Source organism: Sorex fumeus, unplaced genomic scaffold, assembly GCF_029834395.1.
Source record: "Sorex fumeus unplaced genomic scaffold, SorFum_2.1 ptg000055l, whole genome shotgun sequence".
Classification (NCBI taxonomy): domain Eukaryota; kingdom Metazoa; phylum Chordata; class Mammalia; order Eulipotyphla; family Soricidae; genus Sorex; species Sorex fumeus.
The window spans coordinates 6754098-6772929 of NW_026606112.1; the positions used below are offsets into that span (position 1 = coordinate 6754098).

At 37.7% G+C, this 18832-nt stretch overlaps 1 protein-coding gene across 1 annotated transcript in view; it reads left to right on the plus strand.

Annotated features, from left to right (window-relative positions):
• ARAP2 (ArfGAP with RhoGAP domain, ankyrin repeat and PH domain 2) overlaps positions 1–18832 on the plus strand; it is a 207555-nt gene that overhangs the window by 140318 nt on the left and 48405 nt on the right. Inside the window, exons 22-23 of the mRNA XM_056125562.1 lie at positions 13583–13688; positions 17292–17439. Of these exons, the coding sequence (XP_055981537.1) occupies positions 13583–13688; positions 17292–17439 (254 nt within the window). The remainder of the gene's footprint in view (positions 1–13582; positions 13689–17291; positions 17440–18832) is intronic.

Below are 18832 nucleotides of genomic sequence, written 5' to 3' on the forward strand. Positions count from 1 at the left end.
AATGTATGTAGAACAAAGAAGATAATAATAGATGTTGTTTTCTGCTTTTTCTTTTCCATTTTGTTCTGGGGCCATACCTGGTGATGCTCAGGGGTAACCGCGGGCTCAGTACTCAGGAATTACTCTTGACAGTACTGGAGGGACCATATGGGTTGTTAGGGATGGATCAAACTCTGGTCAGCTATGTGCATGGTAAGCACCCGACCTGCTGTACTATTACTCCAGCCCTATATGTTGTTTTCTTTTCTAATTTCACACATAGACTTTTAAAAATCACTTTGATGCTCTGAATTGTTAATTGCACAGAGCATTGTGCATAATGGCTATTGATAGCAATTATGTAAATATAAGTAATTTCTAATGTGTTTTACGCAGTTAGATTTAGATTCCTTAATATTCTTCAACTTGGGAAATGTTACAGACAAAACTGTGCTATTAATTTCTCATTGAAATTAAAATGAAGGGTTTAAAATAAGATTTTTTAATAAGATATCCCTGCATAGTGGTTTTCTATTTCTTCTACTATTTATGCTTTTTTTTAGAATATAAATTTGGATTTTTATTTTTGACCCTTCATTTTTTTCCTAGATTATAGCTCTGCTATACTGTAAGAAAACCTATTTAGGAAATGACCCTAGACAAGTCATTAAATTATTTCATTGGATCATTTTGATTTCAGCCAAACCTGTATTTACATTTATATACATTAATTCACTATCACTCACTATAGTGAGCGATAGCACAGTGGGTAAGGTGTTTACCTTGCATGTGGCCAACCTGGTAGGCCCAAGTTCTATTCCTCCGCCCCGCTTAGCCCAGCAAGCTACCGAGAGTATCTCCCCCACACGGCAAAGCCTGGCAAGCTATCTGTGATGTATTTGATATGCCAAACACAGTAACAACAAGTTTCACAATAGCACAATGGAAGCATTACTGGGCCTGCTTAAGCAAATCAATGAACAACGGGAGGACAGTGCTACAGTGCTACAGATACATTCAAAATAACTCATTTTATGAAAATTGCAACAAAAAACTTTTAAATATAAATGTCCTTCTTTCAATATTTCATTGCAGCTGTTTTTTATGTGTTATTTAACTTTCTCCCAACAACTATAATTCATATATACAATATCTATTAATGAAACATTTTTTATCTATACGTTCAAGTGGGCTGGAGCAATAGCACAGTGGGTAGGGCATTTGCCTTGCACATGGCCAACATGGCCAACCCGAGTTTAACTCCTCAGCCCCTCTCGGAGAGCCCGGCAAGCTACCGAGAGTATCTCACCCGCACAGCAAAGCCTGGCAAGCTATCCATAATGTATTCAATATGCCAAACACAGTAACAAGAAATCTCACAATGTTACTGGGCCTGCTCGAGCAAATCAATGAACAATAGGAGGACAGTGCTACAGTGCTACTGAGCTACATTCAAGTAATGGTTTTAAATATTCTTTTTTCTTTTTTATCTATTTTTTTTTTAGTTACTGAATCAATATGTGATACTGTTACAAGGTTTCATGTTTGAGTTTCAATCATATAATGATCAAACACCCATCCCTCCACCAGTACACATTCTCTACCACCAATGTCCCCAGTATACCCCCTATCCAACCCTTACCCGACCTCCATGGCAGACAATTTCCCCCAAACTCTTTCTCTACTTTTGGACATTATGGTCTGCAATACAGATACTTTATCTACTTTCAGCATACATCTCCCATCCTGAAAGATTCCTCCAACCATCATTGACTTAGTGATCCCTTCTTCATTCTAGCTGCCTTCTGCCCCAGCTCATGAGACAAACTTCCAACTATGGGGCAGTTTTGCTGGCCCTTGTGTCTACTGTCCTTGGGTGTCAGTCTCATGTTATTTTATATTCTATAAATGAGTGCAGTCCTTCTATCTGCCCCCTCTCTTTCGCGTCATTTCACTTAGCATGATACTCTCCATGTCCATCCACTTATAAGCAAATTTCATGGCTTCATCTCTCCTAACAGCTGCATAGTATCCCACTGTGTAGATGTGCAAAGTTTCTTTAACCAGTCATCTGTTCTCCAGCACTTGGATTGTTTCCAGGTTCTGGCTATTGTGAACAGTGCTTCAATGAACATATAGGTGCAGATGTCATTTCTGCTGTGCTTTTTTTGCACCCTCAGAATATATTCCCAGAAGTGGTGTTGTGGGGTCAAACTCTAGAACCTCAATTTCTGTGTTTGAAGGAATGTCCATATTGTTTTCCAAAAAGGCTGGACCAGTTGACATTCCCATCAACAGTAAAAAAGCATCTCTTTTTCCCCACACCCATGCCAGCAGTGGTTGCTTTTGTTCTTTTGAATGTGTGCCAGTCTCTGTGGTGTGAAATGATATCTCACTGCTGTTTTGATTTGCAGCTCCCTGATGAGTAGCAATGGGAGCATTTTTGTGTGTGTTTGGCCATTTTTTTAAGGAAGCTTTTGTTCATTTCTTCTCCCTGTTTTTTGATGGGTTTGGAGGTTTTTTCCTTGTATGATTCTACTAGTGTCTTGTATATCCTGGATATTAATATCATATCAGATGGGTGTTGGGCAAATATGCTTTCCCATTCTGTGGGTTCTCTCTTTATTATAGTCACTGTTTCTATTGAAGTGCAGAAGCTTCTTAGTTTGATATAGTCCATGTGTTTGATTCCACTTGTATGGGCAATGGTGTTTCTTCCTTAAAGATGCCTTTAAGCTTCAATATCAAGGAGGGTTCTGCATACACTTTCCTCCATGAACCTTATGTATTCATGTCTGAAATTGGGGTCTTTAATCCACTTTGATCTGACTTTTGAGTCTCGCCTTAGTCAGAAGTCAAAGTTTATTTTTTGCAGTTAGCTATCCATTTTTCCCAGCACCATTTGTTGAAGAAGTTTCCTTGTTCCACTTCACATTTCTTGCTCTTTTATCAAATATTAAGAGACCATATATTTGTGGGTTCATGACAGAATATTCAACTCTGTTCCATTGGTCTGCAGGTCTGCTTCTAGTCCAATACTATGCTGTTTTAATTACTACTGCTTTGTAGTACAGTTTGAAATTAGGGAAGGTGGTGCCACCCATTTCCTTTTTCCCAAGGATTATTTTAGCTATAGTGGGTGTTTATTGTTTCATATGAATTTCAGTTACTGTCTGAGTTCATCATGTCAACCAAAACCTTCCATGGTAACTCACAATTCCAAAAGGCTGAATCTAAACGTTGGACATGGGAGTCTCCCGATGGACGGTTCCACAATGAAATAGACCACATCATATTCAATCGGCGGTTTTGCCTAACCGATGTTGCTGTTGTCCCAAAATTCCAAACGGGATCAGACCACCGTCTTCTTCGTGCAAAATTCTACCTCACAGAACGAGAAGCCATCAACGATGACCTCAAAAACAGGACAGCAGCAGTACTGGTAGTTGCAGCAGAAGCTGGGAAAAACATTCGTAATGCCCGCCTGTCCTTCACCAACTACAAAACCAAGATGACTGCCCTCCGACATCATGATGGATCTATCACATCTTCCAGAAGGGCAATGGAGAAGATTATTCATGACTTCTACTCAGATCTCTTTAATAGCCACATCCACTTGCCCACATACCACATACCACATGATGGATATGTCGTTCCCAATGTTCTCCCTTCCGAAATCCAACATGCCATCTCGTCTGTAAAGAAACAAAGAGCACCTGGCCCAGACAAGATCAGACCTGAACACCTGAAGAACTTACCATCAGTACTCATCAATACATTGGCTCGACTCTTCACATGCTACCTGTCTGAATGCAAGGTTCCATCCCAATGGAAAACCAGCAAGACTGTACTACTATACAAGAAAGGAGACATCCACGACATTGGCAACTATCGCCCAATCTGCCTATTGTCTGTCATCTACAAACTATTCACTCGAGTCATCCTGAATAGGATTAGCAGAACACTAGATGAAGGACAACCATGTGAACAAGCTGGATTCCGAAAAGGATTCAGTACCATCGACCATATCCACACAATAACCAAGCTCATTGAGGTATCTCGGGAGTTCAAGATGCCACTCTGTCTAACGTTCATTGATTTAAAGAAGGCCTTTGATTCTGTTGAGACGGAAGCGGTCATGGAAGCCCTAGCCAATCAGGGCGTACAAACTCAATACATCAGGATCCTTCGTGAGCTCTATTGCGGATTCACTACCAAGATCTCACCATTCTACAAAGAAGTAATGATCCATATCAAGAGAGGGGTTCGGCAGGGTGATACCATTTCACCAAAACTCTTCAGTGCCACCCTCGAGAACATCATGCGACAACTGGAATGGGAAAACATGGGAGTGAAGATAGATGGTCGGCAACTACACCACCTCCGCTTTGCTGATGACATCGTTCTAATAACACTAAACATCAACCAAGCGGCACAAATGCTGAACGACTTTGACCGTGAATGTGGAAAGGTCGGACTACAGCTGAATCTTACGAAGACAATGTTTATGAGAAACAACCTTGTTCCTGACGCTCCATTCGCTCTCAACGGAACCACCATCTCCGAATGCAACAGTTATATATACCTAGGTCGAGAAATCAACATGATGAATGACCTGGCACCTGAGTTGCGCAGGAGGAAGAGAGCGGCTTGGAATGCCTTCAAGAGCATTGAAGAAATAACTAAAAGGACAAAGAACCTCCAGCTACGAGCACATCTCTTTGATTCCACTATTCTTCCTGCATTAACATATGCCTCAGAGACCTGGACCCTACGAAAACAGGATGAGAACACTATTCGGGTCTCTCAAAGAGGAATCGAAAGAACTATGCTAGGAATATCACGATTCACTCAAATGAGAGATAGAATCCGGAGTTCTGATCTTCGTCAACGCTCAAGAATCAGGGACGCTGTCTCATTTGCCAAGACATCAAAAATCAGATGGGCTGGACATGTAATGAGGTTTACAGACAACCGCTGGACTAGAGCCATTACTGATTGGATTCCACGAGACATCAAAAGATCACGTGGACGCCCACCTATAAGATAGTCAGACTTCTTCGTCAAGACCCTAAATGATCGGTTTGAGGCTCTACATGTTCCTAAAACGAACAGATACCATTGGGCTACACTAGCACGCAACCGGGATGAATGGAGACGTTACTGGCACCTGCTCGAATAAATCGATGAATAACGGGGATTAAGTGATTAAGTGATGAATTTCAGGAGTGTTTTATCTATTTATTTGAAAAATGTCATGGGTATCCTAATAGGGGCCACATTAAATCCGTATAATGCTTTGGGGAGTATTGCCATTTTGATAATGTTAATCCCCCCTATTCATGAGCAGGGGATGTTTCCCCATTTTCTAGTGTCTTTTATTTCTTGAAGTAGTGTTTTGTAATTTTCCTTGTATAGGTCCTTCACCTCTTTGATTAAGCTGATTCCGAGGTACTTGATTTTCTGAGGTAGTATTGTGAACAGTATTTTTTTTTAATGTCTCTTTTTTTTCTTTTTTGTTATTTGTATATAAGAAATCCATGGACTTTTGGGTGTTGATTTTGTAGCCTGCCACTTTACTATACAGAGCTATTGTTTCTAGAAGCTTTTCTGTAAAATCTTTAGGGTTTTCTAAGTATAGTATCATGTCATCTGCAAATAGTGATAGCGTGACCTCTTCCTTTCCTCTCTGTAAGCCCTTGATATCTTTTTGTTGCCTAACTGCTATGGCCAGTACTTCCAGTACCATACTGAATAAGATGGCAAGAAGGGACAACCTTGTCTTGTGCCTGATCGTAGAGGGAAGGCTTTTAGTGTTTCCCCATTGAGAATGATGCTTACTGTGGGATATTGATGGATGGCTATGACGATATTGAGGAATGTTTCTTTAGTGCTTATTTTGGTGAGAGTTTTCATCATAAACGGGTGCTGGATTTTGTCAGGTGCTTTCTCTGCATTTATTAATATGATCATATAGTTTTTATTATTTCTTTTATTTATCTGATGAATTATGTTGATTGACTTATGAATGTTAAACCATCCTTACATCCCCGGGATGAATCCTACTTGGTCATGGTGTATGATCTTTTTGATGATTCCTTGGATTCTGTTTGCTGGGATTTTGTTGAGAATCTTTGCATCTTTGTTCATCAGGGATATTGACCTGTAATTCTTTTCCTTTGTGGTATCTCTGTCTGCTTTAGGTATCAGGGTGATATTTTTTTCATAGAAACTGTTTGGAAGTTTTTCTGATACTTCAGTTTACTGGAAAAAAACTTGAAGAGGATTGGGAGTAATTCCTTTTTAATGTCTTGGAAGAATTCATTAGTGAATCCATCTGGGCCAGGAGCATTGTGTTTGGGGAGACTTTCTATTACAGTTTCAATTTGCTTGAGGGTGATAGGTCTGTTCAGGTATTCCAGGTCTTCTTGGGTCAGCCTTGGGAGGCTATAGGAATCCAGGAATTTATCCTTTTCCTCGAAGTTTTCCTGTTTCGTGGCATAATGTTTCTCAAAGTAATCTTTGAGGATCCTTTGAATTTCTGTAGTTTCTGTTGTGATGCCCCCCCTTTTTATTTCTGATTTGGTTTATTAGGGTTTTCTCTCTTTCTTTGTGAATCTTGCTAGAGGTTTATCAATCTTTATTTTCTCAAAGAACCAGCTCTTCGTTTTATTGATCTTTCAGATTGTTTTTTGGGTTTCCTTCTTGTTAATTTCTGTTCTAAGTTTTATTATTTCCTTCCTCCTATTTTCTTCCTTCTGCCTCCGTTGGGCTCCTTTTGTTGGTCATCCTCCAAGCTTTTATGTGTGAGGTTAATTTACTTATGTGAGATTGCTCTTCCTTCCTGAGCAATGCTTGTAGAGCTCTAAACTTTCCTCTTAACACAGCTTTTGCTGTGTCCCATAAGTTTTGTTAGCTTGTGTCCTCATTTTTGTTCATTTCTAGGGATCTTTTGATTTCCTCTTTGCTTTCCTTTCTGAACCACTTGTTGTTCATTAGTGAGCTGTTTAGTTTGATTTGATTTTCTGTTTGTGTGTGTTATTTACTTCTATTTTAATCCATCATGGTCTGAAAATATTGTTGATACAATCTCTGTTTTCCTAATTTTATGGAGGTATTTTTGTGGCTTAGCATGTGGTCTATCTTGGAGAATGTCCCATGCACACTTGAGAAGAATATGTATTCAGCTTTTTGAGGATAAAGTGTATATATCTACTAAGCCCTTTTCTTCCATTTCTTCCCTCTGATAAAGTATGTCCTTGCTAAGCATGAGTCTGGTTGATCTATCAAAAGGTGATGAAGCAGTGTTGAAATTTCCCACTAGTATTGTGTTGCTGTCAGTGTATTTCTTCAAGTTTATGAGTAGTTATTTTAAGTACTTTGCTAGTCCCTCGTTAGGTGCGTATGCATTTAGGAATGTAAGTTCTTCCTGCTGTACAGATCCCTTGGTCAATAAGAAATGACCTTCACTGTCTCTTGTGACATTCTTCAGTCTGAAATCAATGTGGTCTGATACCAGTATGGCCACCCCGGATTTTTTAGGGAGTTGTTTGCCTGTAGGATTGCTTTCCAGCCTTTCTCTTTGAGTCTATGTTTGCTCTGATAGTTCTGATGTGTTTCTTGCAGGCAGCAGAATATTGGGTTCAATTTTCTGATCCATCCTGCCACTCTGTGTCTTACTATTGGTGCATTTAGCCCATTGATGTTGAGATTATTTTTATGGGGTTTTGTCATATCTTTCTGCCCAAGTTTGGTGTTTTTAAGGGACTTGTCTTAAAGTAGCCCATTTGGTTGTTCTTGTAACCATGATTTTGAGTCTGTGAAGTTCCTGAGCTGTTAATTGTCTGTGAAACTCTGTGTTGTTCCTTTTGATATGAATAAGAGTCTACCTGGGTAAAGTATTTTTGGTGAGGCATTTATTTCATTAAGTTTTTTCACCAAATCCGACCACTGTTTTCAGGCCCTGAGAGTTTCGTCATATAAGTCAGCTGTCAATCTTAAGGATGTTCCTTTATAGGCAGTTTTTTTCTTTGATCTTGCTGCTTTCAGAATTTTGTCTCTGTCTAAGGTATTTGTCATTTTGATCAGGATGTGTCTTGGGGTATTTTTATTCGGATTTCTTCTAGCTTGTAACCCTTTGGGCCTCCTGAATCCGGTCGCATGTATTCTTCAGCTCTGGGAACATCATAGCAGTGATTTCTTTGACAGTTTCTTCTTCGTCAGATTTTCATCCTATCCCTCTGGGACTCCAATAATTCTTATGTTATTCCTCTTGGCTTCATCACGATCTTCTCTTAACATCCTTTCCTGCATTTTGAGTTTCTTTCCATTTTCTGCTCTTTTCTGGAGAGTCTCTGCACTTAGTCTTGGAGTTCACTGATTTTGTCCTCAGCAGTTGTTACTCTGCTGCTGAGGCCTTCCACTGAGTTTTTCAATTCACCTACTAGGTTTTTCAGATCTGTCATTTCCGTTTGTATTTTTTTTTTGCATTTTCCACATATCTGCTTTCAAATCCTCTTTTATTTTATTGGAAGTGTGTTCCATTACTTCATTTTGCTTCTTATACATCCTCAGTAACTCCCTTCTAAATTCCTTGTCAGAGAGGTTGTTTAGAGCTTCCTTACTGTTGGGGTCTTCTGGGCCAGTCTCTTCACTAACTAAGCTTGGTGGGCTTCTGCATTGCTTTACCATTTTGACCTTTTCAGTTTAGACCTTTAAACTCACTGTTACTATTGTGTTTTTTGGTGTAATATGAATTGAGGTGGGGTTAATGACCTATTGGGCTAATGACTTATCGGCCTAATGACTTATCGGCCTAATGTGTTTCCAGTAATCAAAATGCCCTAGTGAAAGTTCCACCTAACAGACCAGCTTATAGTTCTTATGGAGAATGTAGAGGGAGAATAATTCACAGCTGTGTTAGTGGCCACAGCTCTGGGAAATATCCCTGCTGGGCCAATACCTGGATAGGAGGAGGAAAGGAGGGTTGTCTGTTATTGGTGCTGTCCATCTATGTTCCTGTTCCCCGCAGTTCTAGCTAAAAAACCAACCCTGTGGATCTGCTCTGTCCCGCAGCTCCAGGAAACAATCCAAATCTTTATTTTTTTTTCAATTTTTGAATTTTACCATAATTTATTAACATATTTCCTTATTATTGTTTAAGAATTTTTTTAATGACCTTTGAGGGGTCAGAGAGGTTGTACAGCAAGTAGGACATTTACGTGGCAGGTGTCTGACCTGGATTCAAATCCAGCACCTCACATGATCCCTGAACCCCTTAAGAAGTGATCCTGGAGCAGAGAATCAGAAGTAAGCCCTGAGTGTGGCTTTGTATAATCACCAAAACCAGACGAAAAAGCAAATGAACAAAAAATGACCTTGGACTTTGACTGCACAAACTATTTCTGATATTCGTAAATTATTCACTCTAAAACATAAATTGTGATATTTGAAGGAATTAATTTGAATTGATGTTAAAACACAATCTTTGTTTGAAATATTACATAACAAATTATCTTTGTTGGACTAGAGGGATAGTACAGCAGGTATGGTGCTTATCTTGCTCACAACAATGTGGTTCAGTCCCCAGCACTACATATGGTACCCTGAATACTGCCTGAGCACTAAATATGCCAAAGGGGCTCCCCAAAATGGATTTTTTTAGGAAAAAAATTAGTATATTCAAGAATTGTTACTAAACAAATCTTTTTTCACAGCTCAGTTATGTAATTTAAAACTTTTTTTTATTCATTTTGTTTTGATTTTGTATTTATCAAATAAGTTAAACTAACCACAGGAAAAAACTCATTGTATAATATCTGGGTATAGAATATTGGAACTAGAGAACATGAAGCCTGGTTTAGCATCATTACATAGAGTAAATCCTTAGCATTTTTGTAATTCATAACAGTAAGTAATATTACAGTAAATCTTGAACATTGTCATCAATAGTTTCTTGAAAACTGGGGCAAGAACATGTTGATGCCGCTTGAATTAAGAGTGGTTGGGGTTATTTTTTCTTATCAGCATTATAGTGAAACATTAATGAAGAAAATCATGCTTTTTGAAGGTGACCTGGATCTCTTTATTCTATGTTATTTTATTTTGTCTTTTTTCTTTTTCATTTTTTTTTGGTATAAAATATTCAACATTTATATGTCACCCATATCAACTTCCCTCCACCAATGATCTCCTTGCTTGTTGTAGTTTGGATCTTCTGTTTTCAGTTGTATTGGTTCTCTGGTTCAGATACATAGTTACCTAATGCCTCTTATCATCCTGTGTGCCTGAGGTTCCTGATAGGTTCCTGTTAGCCTCCCTCCACCTGCCTTTTCTTCCTTTTCCCCCTTCAGATCGCTTTTCCTTCCTTATCCTTAGCTGTGTAGTCAAGGCTCCATAATGATAAGGTTCCACAGATAGGTGAGTTCGGCTGATGTCTGTTGCTCTTCTTCTGATGTCCTTCGCTCAACATGATAGTTCCATCCAAGTTGTGGCAAACTGCAGGATTTCATCCCTCATTACATCTGTGTAGTATTTCATTATCTTGTTTTTTAAATGATATGTCTACAACCGGTGACAAATATGTTTTCTCTGAAGTTGTCAACCCCAGGGACATCCTCTTCACTGCCATTAGTATAGTAGGAAGAAGATGGCATGTGTAGAGATGTGCGTAGAGAGAGAGATCTTTGTAGAGAGACTGTGCCCTGGATTTGCATTCTTGGGGAATTTACATGAAAAAGGATTTAAACATTGGGTCAGAGATCCATCAAGTCTATTGCTTGTAGGTTCACTGTAGTCTACACTGACTTCCAGACGTGTCTATCTTGACTCTGACAAGGATTAACCAGAGCTCACTGGGTGACCTTGTAGCAGAGCTCCCTTGGGTCCTGTACACCTGAGATGAGAAATGGTACAGTGCAATTTTGTAACACCCATTCATGGGATCATTGTTCTTTTACTCTCCAAATGTTGTTAGAGCCTAAGTTAGCACCATTGAGAGGTCTGAAATTCTGTATTAGGTGAATAGTTCATTGTACTGTCTGTATGACCTAAAATATATCTAAAGTTTTACTTGCAAATTGCTTAAGCCTTTCACTGAAAATATCTGCTTTTTTCCTTATAAAATATCTCAAAGTAGTCTATACTAATGTGGTTCCTTGTTGTAGTGGCATTGGTTGTATTTTATTGAATAGATTTGAATAGATTTAGTTACCATCTCCTGTTAAAATTTTAAGGATACGAACTATATGTGCTGTCCATGCTATATAAGGGACGATAGACAATTCTTTATGTGCCTGAGGAATATTTTTATTGTGTTTATTGTGTCTCTTGCTTTTAGGCTGTTACCTACTAGCTTAATTTAGCCGATAATGACCGTTTTTACTTTTGAAGATCTTGTGTGCAGCCTAAATCAGTACAGATAAGTTATCAGTTGTGGGATTGAATATGTGACACTTTAAAATATGTCATAAAGGTCCCTGCATTGCCAGGGATTGCAGTGCTCTTAAAAAGTTTTTGTGTTCTTGGGGCCAAAGCATCTCTACAGTGGGTAGGGTGCTTGCCTTGCACACTGCTAAGCAGGTTCAGTACAATCCATGACACCCCATTTGGTCCCCTGAATACCCGCGTGCAGAGCCAGGAGTAAGCCCTGAACCCCACCAGGTATGGCCCAAAAACAAAAAAAAATAGAAAGAAAGAAGAAATTGTTTGTTTGTTTATATCTAATAGTTCGGAGCAATAGCACAGTGGGTAGGGTTGCACACGGCCGACCCTAGTTTGATTCCTCCCGGAGATCCGGGCAGGCTACCGAGAGTATCTCGCCTACATGGCAAAGCTTGGCAGGCTACCCGTGACGTATTCCGTATGCCAAACACAGTAACAGTAAGTCTCACAGTGGAGATGTTGCTGGGCCCGCTCGAGCAAATCAATGAACAATGGGAGGATAGTTGACAGTAGAATCATTAATCGGCTGCAAGTTTTCTTTGACTACATAAGCTAGGGTTAAATATGAAGAGAAAAGAATTTTGTTTCTAAAGCTATTGGGAATTCAGTCCCCTTGATTTGGAAAGAAAGTATACAGTTATTTATTTGAAGGTGTGTGTATACATACATACGTGTGTGTGTGTATAGGTGTGTGTGTATGTATGTGTATATATATATATATATATATATATATATATATATATAGTCTGCACTGACTTCCAGACGTGTCTATCTTGACATTATATATATGTGTGTGTGTGTGTATATACACACACACACACACACATATATATATATATATAAAATGACCTAGTAGATAAACCCAACCACTTGTGCATCCACATCCTATCAGTCTATCAGTTGGCCTCATAATCTTTGCTGTGGCCCCTCTTTTACATAATTTTCACCTGTAGTACCCAGTACCCTTGGAATATCCTTGGAGTGTTATTGCCCCCTGTTGAGAAACACTGGTATTGGACATTGCTCTAGTTTCTCTGAATGTTTTCCTTCTTGGTTAGAGGGTAAGAGTAATTCCTTCTGGTCCTGCTCTCCATGTCTCCTAGTTGTGTCCACTGCAGAGGCAGATGATTTATCTTCCTGTTTCATATGTATTAGGGCCCGCATGTGAATTGATCTGTTGCATACTTAACTTTTCTAAAGAATTGAAGATACTAAGACTGTTAAAAGTCCTTTGTATGGATAATGTACTTATAATATCTCTGAGATGATTCATAGAAGACTTCTCACTTTTTTTCACAAGGAAAAAAAGAGATTTAAAAATGTCACTTTTCCCCAAGAATAGCTGAGATCAGCACCAGGAGGATTACTCCATAGCTTAGAGGCCAGACAGGCATTCTAGGGGAAAGGGCAGCTCAGATAGAGAAGGAGCATCAAATAAAGGGTGTTTGGAGGATCCTCCCAGGAGGGGAGATGCATGTTGAAAGTAGACTATGGACTGAACATGTTTGCCACTCAATGCCTCCTTTGCAGACCACAACACCCAAAAGGAGAGAGAGAACACAAGGGATTGCCCTGCCACAGAGGCAGGGGGGGATGGGGGGTATGAGGGTGGGAGGGATATTATCCATGGTGGTGGAAAATGGGCACTGGTGGAGGGATGGGTATTTGATCATTGTATAATCGAAACCCAAGCACAAAAAATTGTAAATCTACAACTGTACCTCATGGTGTTTCACGAAAAAAAAAATAAAAAGCACTATATTTGGGCAAAAATAAAAATGTCACTTTTCAGATGCAAGTCTCGAGTAAGAATATTGCTAATAGAGATAAAATATCTTTGTTGTATCTTGTCAATTTGTATTTCAATTTAATTAAGAATTTATTTCTCTTAGATAACATTTGGTGTTCCATAAAGTAGAATAAACTTTAATGCAAACGTGGGCTTTGAAATTGCTTTACTTTTAATTATAAGGTATAAGATCTGTGGCATATAGCTGTATAATGTTTGCATAAGTAATATTTTTCTATTTTTTCTGTTGAAATTTGAATGTATTACTAGTGAACTCTACTTGCAAATACTGTTTTAATACACAGTTAAAAGGAAATTTTACAATATTATATACTAGTTTAGGCACATAAAGATTTTTTTTTAAATCGCCAGATACCCAAGAGGACAAAGAAAGAATTAAAAAATATGGAGCATTTATAAGGACTCTCCCAGGTGTCAACCGAGCAACATTGGCAGCTATAATTGAACATCTTTACCGGTAGGTGATTTCCCAAACACAAACATTTCTAGGCCGTGTGTATGTGTGTGTGTGTGTGTGTGTGTGTGTGTGTGTGTGTGTGCATGTGTGTGTGTGTACACTTATATATACATATCTCAATAACTCATTACTTCTTAAATAATAAGTATTATGGATAGCTTTTTTCCTGTGACTGAAAATCTTTCACTGTACCTTAAAAATCATTTCAGAATGAAATTCTCAAGAATTATTTTAACACCTCTATAATTACGTTGCATTTCATATGCTTTGAGGAGTGAATATCAGTAGGTATAGTGTTTTAACATTGTACCCCTAACCCAAAAATACTTACAGCAATGTTCTGTCAGTAAGAATAGGAAAAATACACAGTTTAGATAAATATCATGAGAACTTTTTAGTGTCTTAGAATTTAATAACAGACACTATCTTCCCATACCATAAGCAAGAATTTCTAAACTCTTTTTAAAAGGGTTTTGGAGAATAGAAAGACGATTCCTAGACTTCTGCAAACTCAGAATATGCCTGATTGTTTTCTCATGGTTGTCTGAAACCGCTTTGCTTATTTTTTTTACTAATCTAAACCTCCTATTTTAGTGTCTGAATATTGAATTTAAAAGTAAACTATTTCTGTGTCAGCGCATATAAGTTCATTCATTTAGAGGGTAGAACTATAACTGTAATTTCCGAAATGAGATCTGATGGATGAAGATGTTTGAAAAAAACTTTTTAAGTTAAAACAAAAAGATTTTCCTATGTTGGTAGCGACAGAACTTATTACAAACATTTTATAAGTATGATTACTAATAAGAATACATTGCAGTATCTTCGTTCATGAATAAAATACTCCTTTGAATCAAATTCAACTAAAATCTACTAAAAGTGCCTTACTGGAAGTCTGTATTTAGAAGTCTTTCAGATTTTGGTCTCTCTCTCTCTCTCTCTCTCTCTCTCTCTCTCTCTCCATTGATATTTATCATACATGTAAACTCCATTACTCAAAAATTCATTTTCTCACTTCACCATGCAATTTTTGTAAATATCATATATAGATTCAAATCTGTGTCTAGGATGCGTTGGGACATATTTTATTTTCCTTGGTTTTATTTACTTAATTGGAAAAAAATTAACAGGTTTATCTAAGCTGTGTTCAGGAGCCTTGTATGATAGGCCCTTATGGTAATATTTGGCCTATCAGCCAGGCCATTCAGTGCAGGAGCCAAAGTATCTGAAGAGTCTCAGGCACTGCGGTTTCAAGGGTTTCCCAGATCACCCAGTGGTGCTCACAGGCCTTTGCAGTCACCTGGTGCATGCCTGGGGCCATCCTCAGACCACGTATTGCCAGGCATAGAACTAGGAGTCACCTCTACCCCCTGTGTTATTGCTCCAGCCCTTCATATAGAAAATTGTAGAGGGAGGGATGGAATTAAAGAGGATTATTTGATGGAGTGTGTATCGGGGTCAGAAATGCTTCCGATTTAAAGGTATGTACAAATTGGATGTGAAAGCTTGATAAGAGAAATTGGCAAAGGGGTGCTTTTTTTTATGAAAATAGGTATGCTCGGAAATGAGACTGCTTGTTGTTGGCTGGCGGGAAGTTGTGATAGGCTCTGTAGTTTGTGGAAAAACATTTGGATTTTAATTAAGACTTAAAGTGATATGGAGTAAACCTGATCACATAAGTTGTGTAACCTCTAAAGTGGAATTGGCTGGGAAAAAAACTTCAAATAGAGTCAGGAAAAAAGAATTAGAAAGCAATCTGTTTGGCTTCTCATGAGAAGAGCCAAATGAAAAGAAATTCTGCAAGTTGAGTCTGAAATACTTGGAAGTTCCATCATGAGAAGGGAGAGTGTTTGTGTACCCAGAAATGAAGACAAAGAAATACTCTGCATTCTTTGTCAGGAATTAATACAGCTGCAGAAAGTAGAATTCTGAGGTGAGAAGTCCTGTCCTGTAATGTGTTTGCAGAGCATCTTAGGAAAGGTGGGAGTGCTCAATTATGTCATCAGACTTTGAGAGGTCAATTTGGAGAAGGTCAGGCTGATTTAACATTTAATTCTGTCCCTGCTGTAGATAGAATATCACTTCCTCCATGACTAACATTTACTTTTTCTATTCACCAGCTATTTATTGCATACTACCGTGTGATTAAATCAGCAGTGTCTGAGATGCTTAGGTTCTAGTAACAGGCAGACACGCAGATAAATTTTTCAGATGTTTACAGTGTTGTGTAATAAAAATACAGAAGTGCTTTGAGAGGGTGTCCACAATTACAGCATTACAACATTCTTTTCTGTTAGGTTGCAATTCCTTTTGCATCTTATAAATCACATGTGATGATTGCACTTACTCTGTCTCTGCTATGCAATTTGGTCTTTTATTATGAGTTTCTAACATTATCATATATATTGCTGTCATGTTGACTCACTTTTTCTTGTACCTAGCACAGTCTCTGCTCTTTATTGACAAGTATTATTGACCTTATTCTTGATTTATTTCTTTGATAGAGATAATCTCTCTTGTTTAGTATATATTTTTAAAGTTTGCAAGTGTAAGTAGGTAATTAAGCAGATGCTCTATCTGCAGTTGGTGATAAGTTCTCATCTCGTGCACTTATGTCAGTATAAATTTCCTTTCACTGTGGTATTGCCTGTAGTCTTTTTTAAAAATGGTTTTGAATTTACATATGTAAATTATTTTAAATACTCTTTGTACAAAGGTTGTATCCCAGAGATTGGGTTTCATTGTTACTTTCTATTCATTATAAAAAGCTGTTTATAGTTTCATCTAGAAGTGTGCCTTTTAGATTAAGTGCTTTTTAAAATATATGGTATTAATTTCGAATAACTATACAAACACATGCTGCCACCTCTTTCCTTACATTGGTATCTAATTTCTGGAAAGCTCAGCTCAGCTCTCTGCCTTGAATTTGGAAGGCTCTGCTCTTATTTGTTTTGGTTTTGATTTTCGATCATTGTATGACTGAAATGTAATCAGGAAAGTCTTCTGTAAGTCTGTAACTATCTCACTATTCATTAAAAAAAAAAAAAGGAAAAAAATTTTGTTTCTTTCTTTGGGCCAAACTTGCCTGCGCTCAGTGCTGTGTTCTGCACTCTGCTCAGGGATCATTCCTACCAGCCTCAGGGGGTCATATATGGTGCTGGGGATGGAACCTGGGTAAGGCTTGCAAGGCAAGCATCCTACCTGCTGCACTGTCGCTCCCTTGTTTTCTGTTAATACTGTGTTGCATTCCTGCTTTTGTGCTTCATTCCCACAATCATTTTGCACCACATTACAAGCACATCTATATACCTCAGTTGCTCGTTGTCCCATTGCTGGAATTGTTTGGATGCAATGGGTTCCATTGAACTAAAATGAAGTTCTGCTTTGTCTCCTGTCTTACTGTCTACTGCCACAATATTTTGTTTCCCTTTTATTCCTAACTGGACTGCCAGCTGCTTGAGCAAAGGCACCATGCAGTGTTCTTTAAATCATCACTTCACCTTTTACATCAGAGGCCTTCAATGTGTGCGTTCATAAAAAAATAAACTTTTTGTGACTAATCTAATCCGTGAAAATTTTATGAGCCATCCTTTTTTCTCACAGGGTTCAGAAATGCTCAGAAATCAACCACATGGATGCTCACAATTTGGCCTTGGTCTTTTCATCATGCTTGTTTCAAACTAAAGGACAAACTAGTGAAGAAGTGAATGTAATTGAGGACTTAATTAATTATTATGTTGAAATATTTGAGGTAAATATTTTATACTTTGTCCTTGTTAAAATTATTTTAATATTACTTTTTATAAACAAGAATGCATATAACAGAATTTTTAGGTCTTTATGAAAGCTTAAAATACATAAAGAATACTTATGATCTAAAATTTTTTGTATGTAACTAGCTTTCTTAACTATAACCATTAATTTATGTTACATACCTCTTAAAGTATTTTTTAACCATCTGTTCTCTACTGGGCTAAATATTTGTATTTGGTGTTTATATATCTGATTTTCTAATCTGTAGTTGCATTATGTATTATGTTCACTTTGAGATGTGAAATTACTAATTTTATAGATTTTTAATAAAATATTAGGCAGTTGAAAACATTATAGGATTTTCTTTTAGTTGAACTCCCAATATTTAAAAAAAAACTAGATAAATATCCTAGATTATGTATTTTCTTTCATCTTTTCTACGTAGGTAGCTTTTTATTAACTTCCTTATGAAATTAACATTTTTGACAATTAGAAAAAATGTTAGAATAGGGATCATTTTTGCTTCAACTCAAGGAAATTAACGAGGATTTATAAATGGAGGGTTTACGGGAAACATGGGTGAACTGTTTAGCTCTATCACTAAACAGCTTTCAGCATCTGAGTTTTGCCATCTGACTTTTTTTTGAGGCTTCCATGAACTGGTGCTATGTTATTAAGACTGCTTAAGTTTTCTAGAGCAATGGATAGACTAGATGTAGTGGGTTAATCTTTGTAGAGTACTTAGTAGAGCCTTATGATAACTATTCATGGGTATTCTCAGAAAAGGGAATGAAACTGTTTAGAATAAATGAATATCACAGTCAAACCTTAATTTATATAGGAATAGACTCCAAAGTTTGAATCACCTTGCTCTTTGATTACTTTCGTATTTCTTTCTGTATGTGTCCACTGTTTTTGATCAATGGCAACTTCTCTGCAAGAATTCTCATGCTCAGAAATGAAATAATTTGAAAAAGTGTGTGGCTTTGCTTGCTCTCTTTATTTTCTATTTTTGTACCATTAGGTTAACAAATGATTAGCTTCATGGTTTAATGAAGTGGAAATATTTAGGTGATGGAAATTTTCTCACCTAGTGAACATTTTAGTTTAAGAAATGAGTCTTATCTCTCAATTTATGTAACAAGCCATCAACAATCCTTTTACTGTTAAGCGGTTTTAGCAGTATGGTCTTCCTAATGAATTCTGCATTCTGAAATAGGATCATCATAAAATATTTTAGGCCTTTTGAGGTAGCAGTTATGTGGACTTCATCTGCGCTGACCTAGCCATGTGAGTCCATGATGATTAAGATGGCCAGTCTCATTTATTTTTAACTTGTTGGTCTTTAAGTTCCTGAAGGAACTTGAGGATGAATACCATTGCCCCTTGTA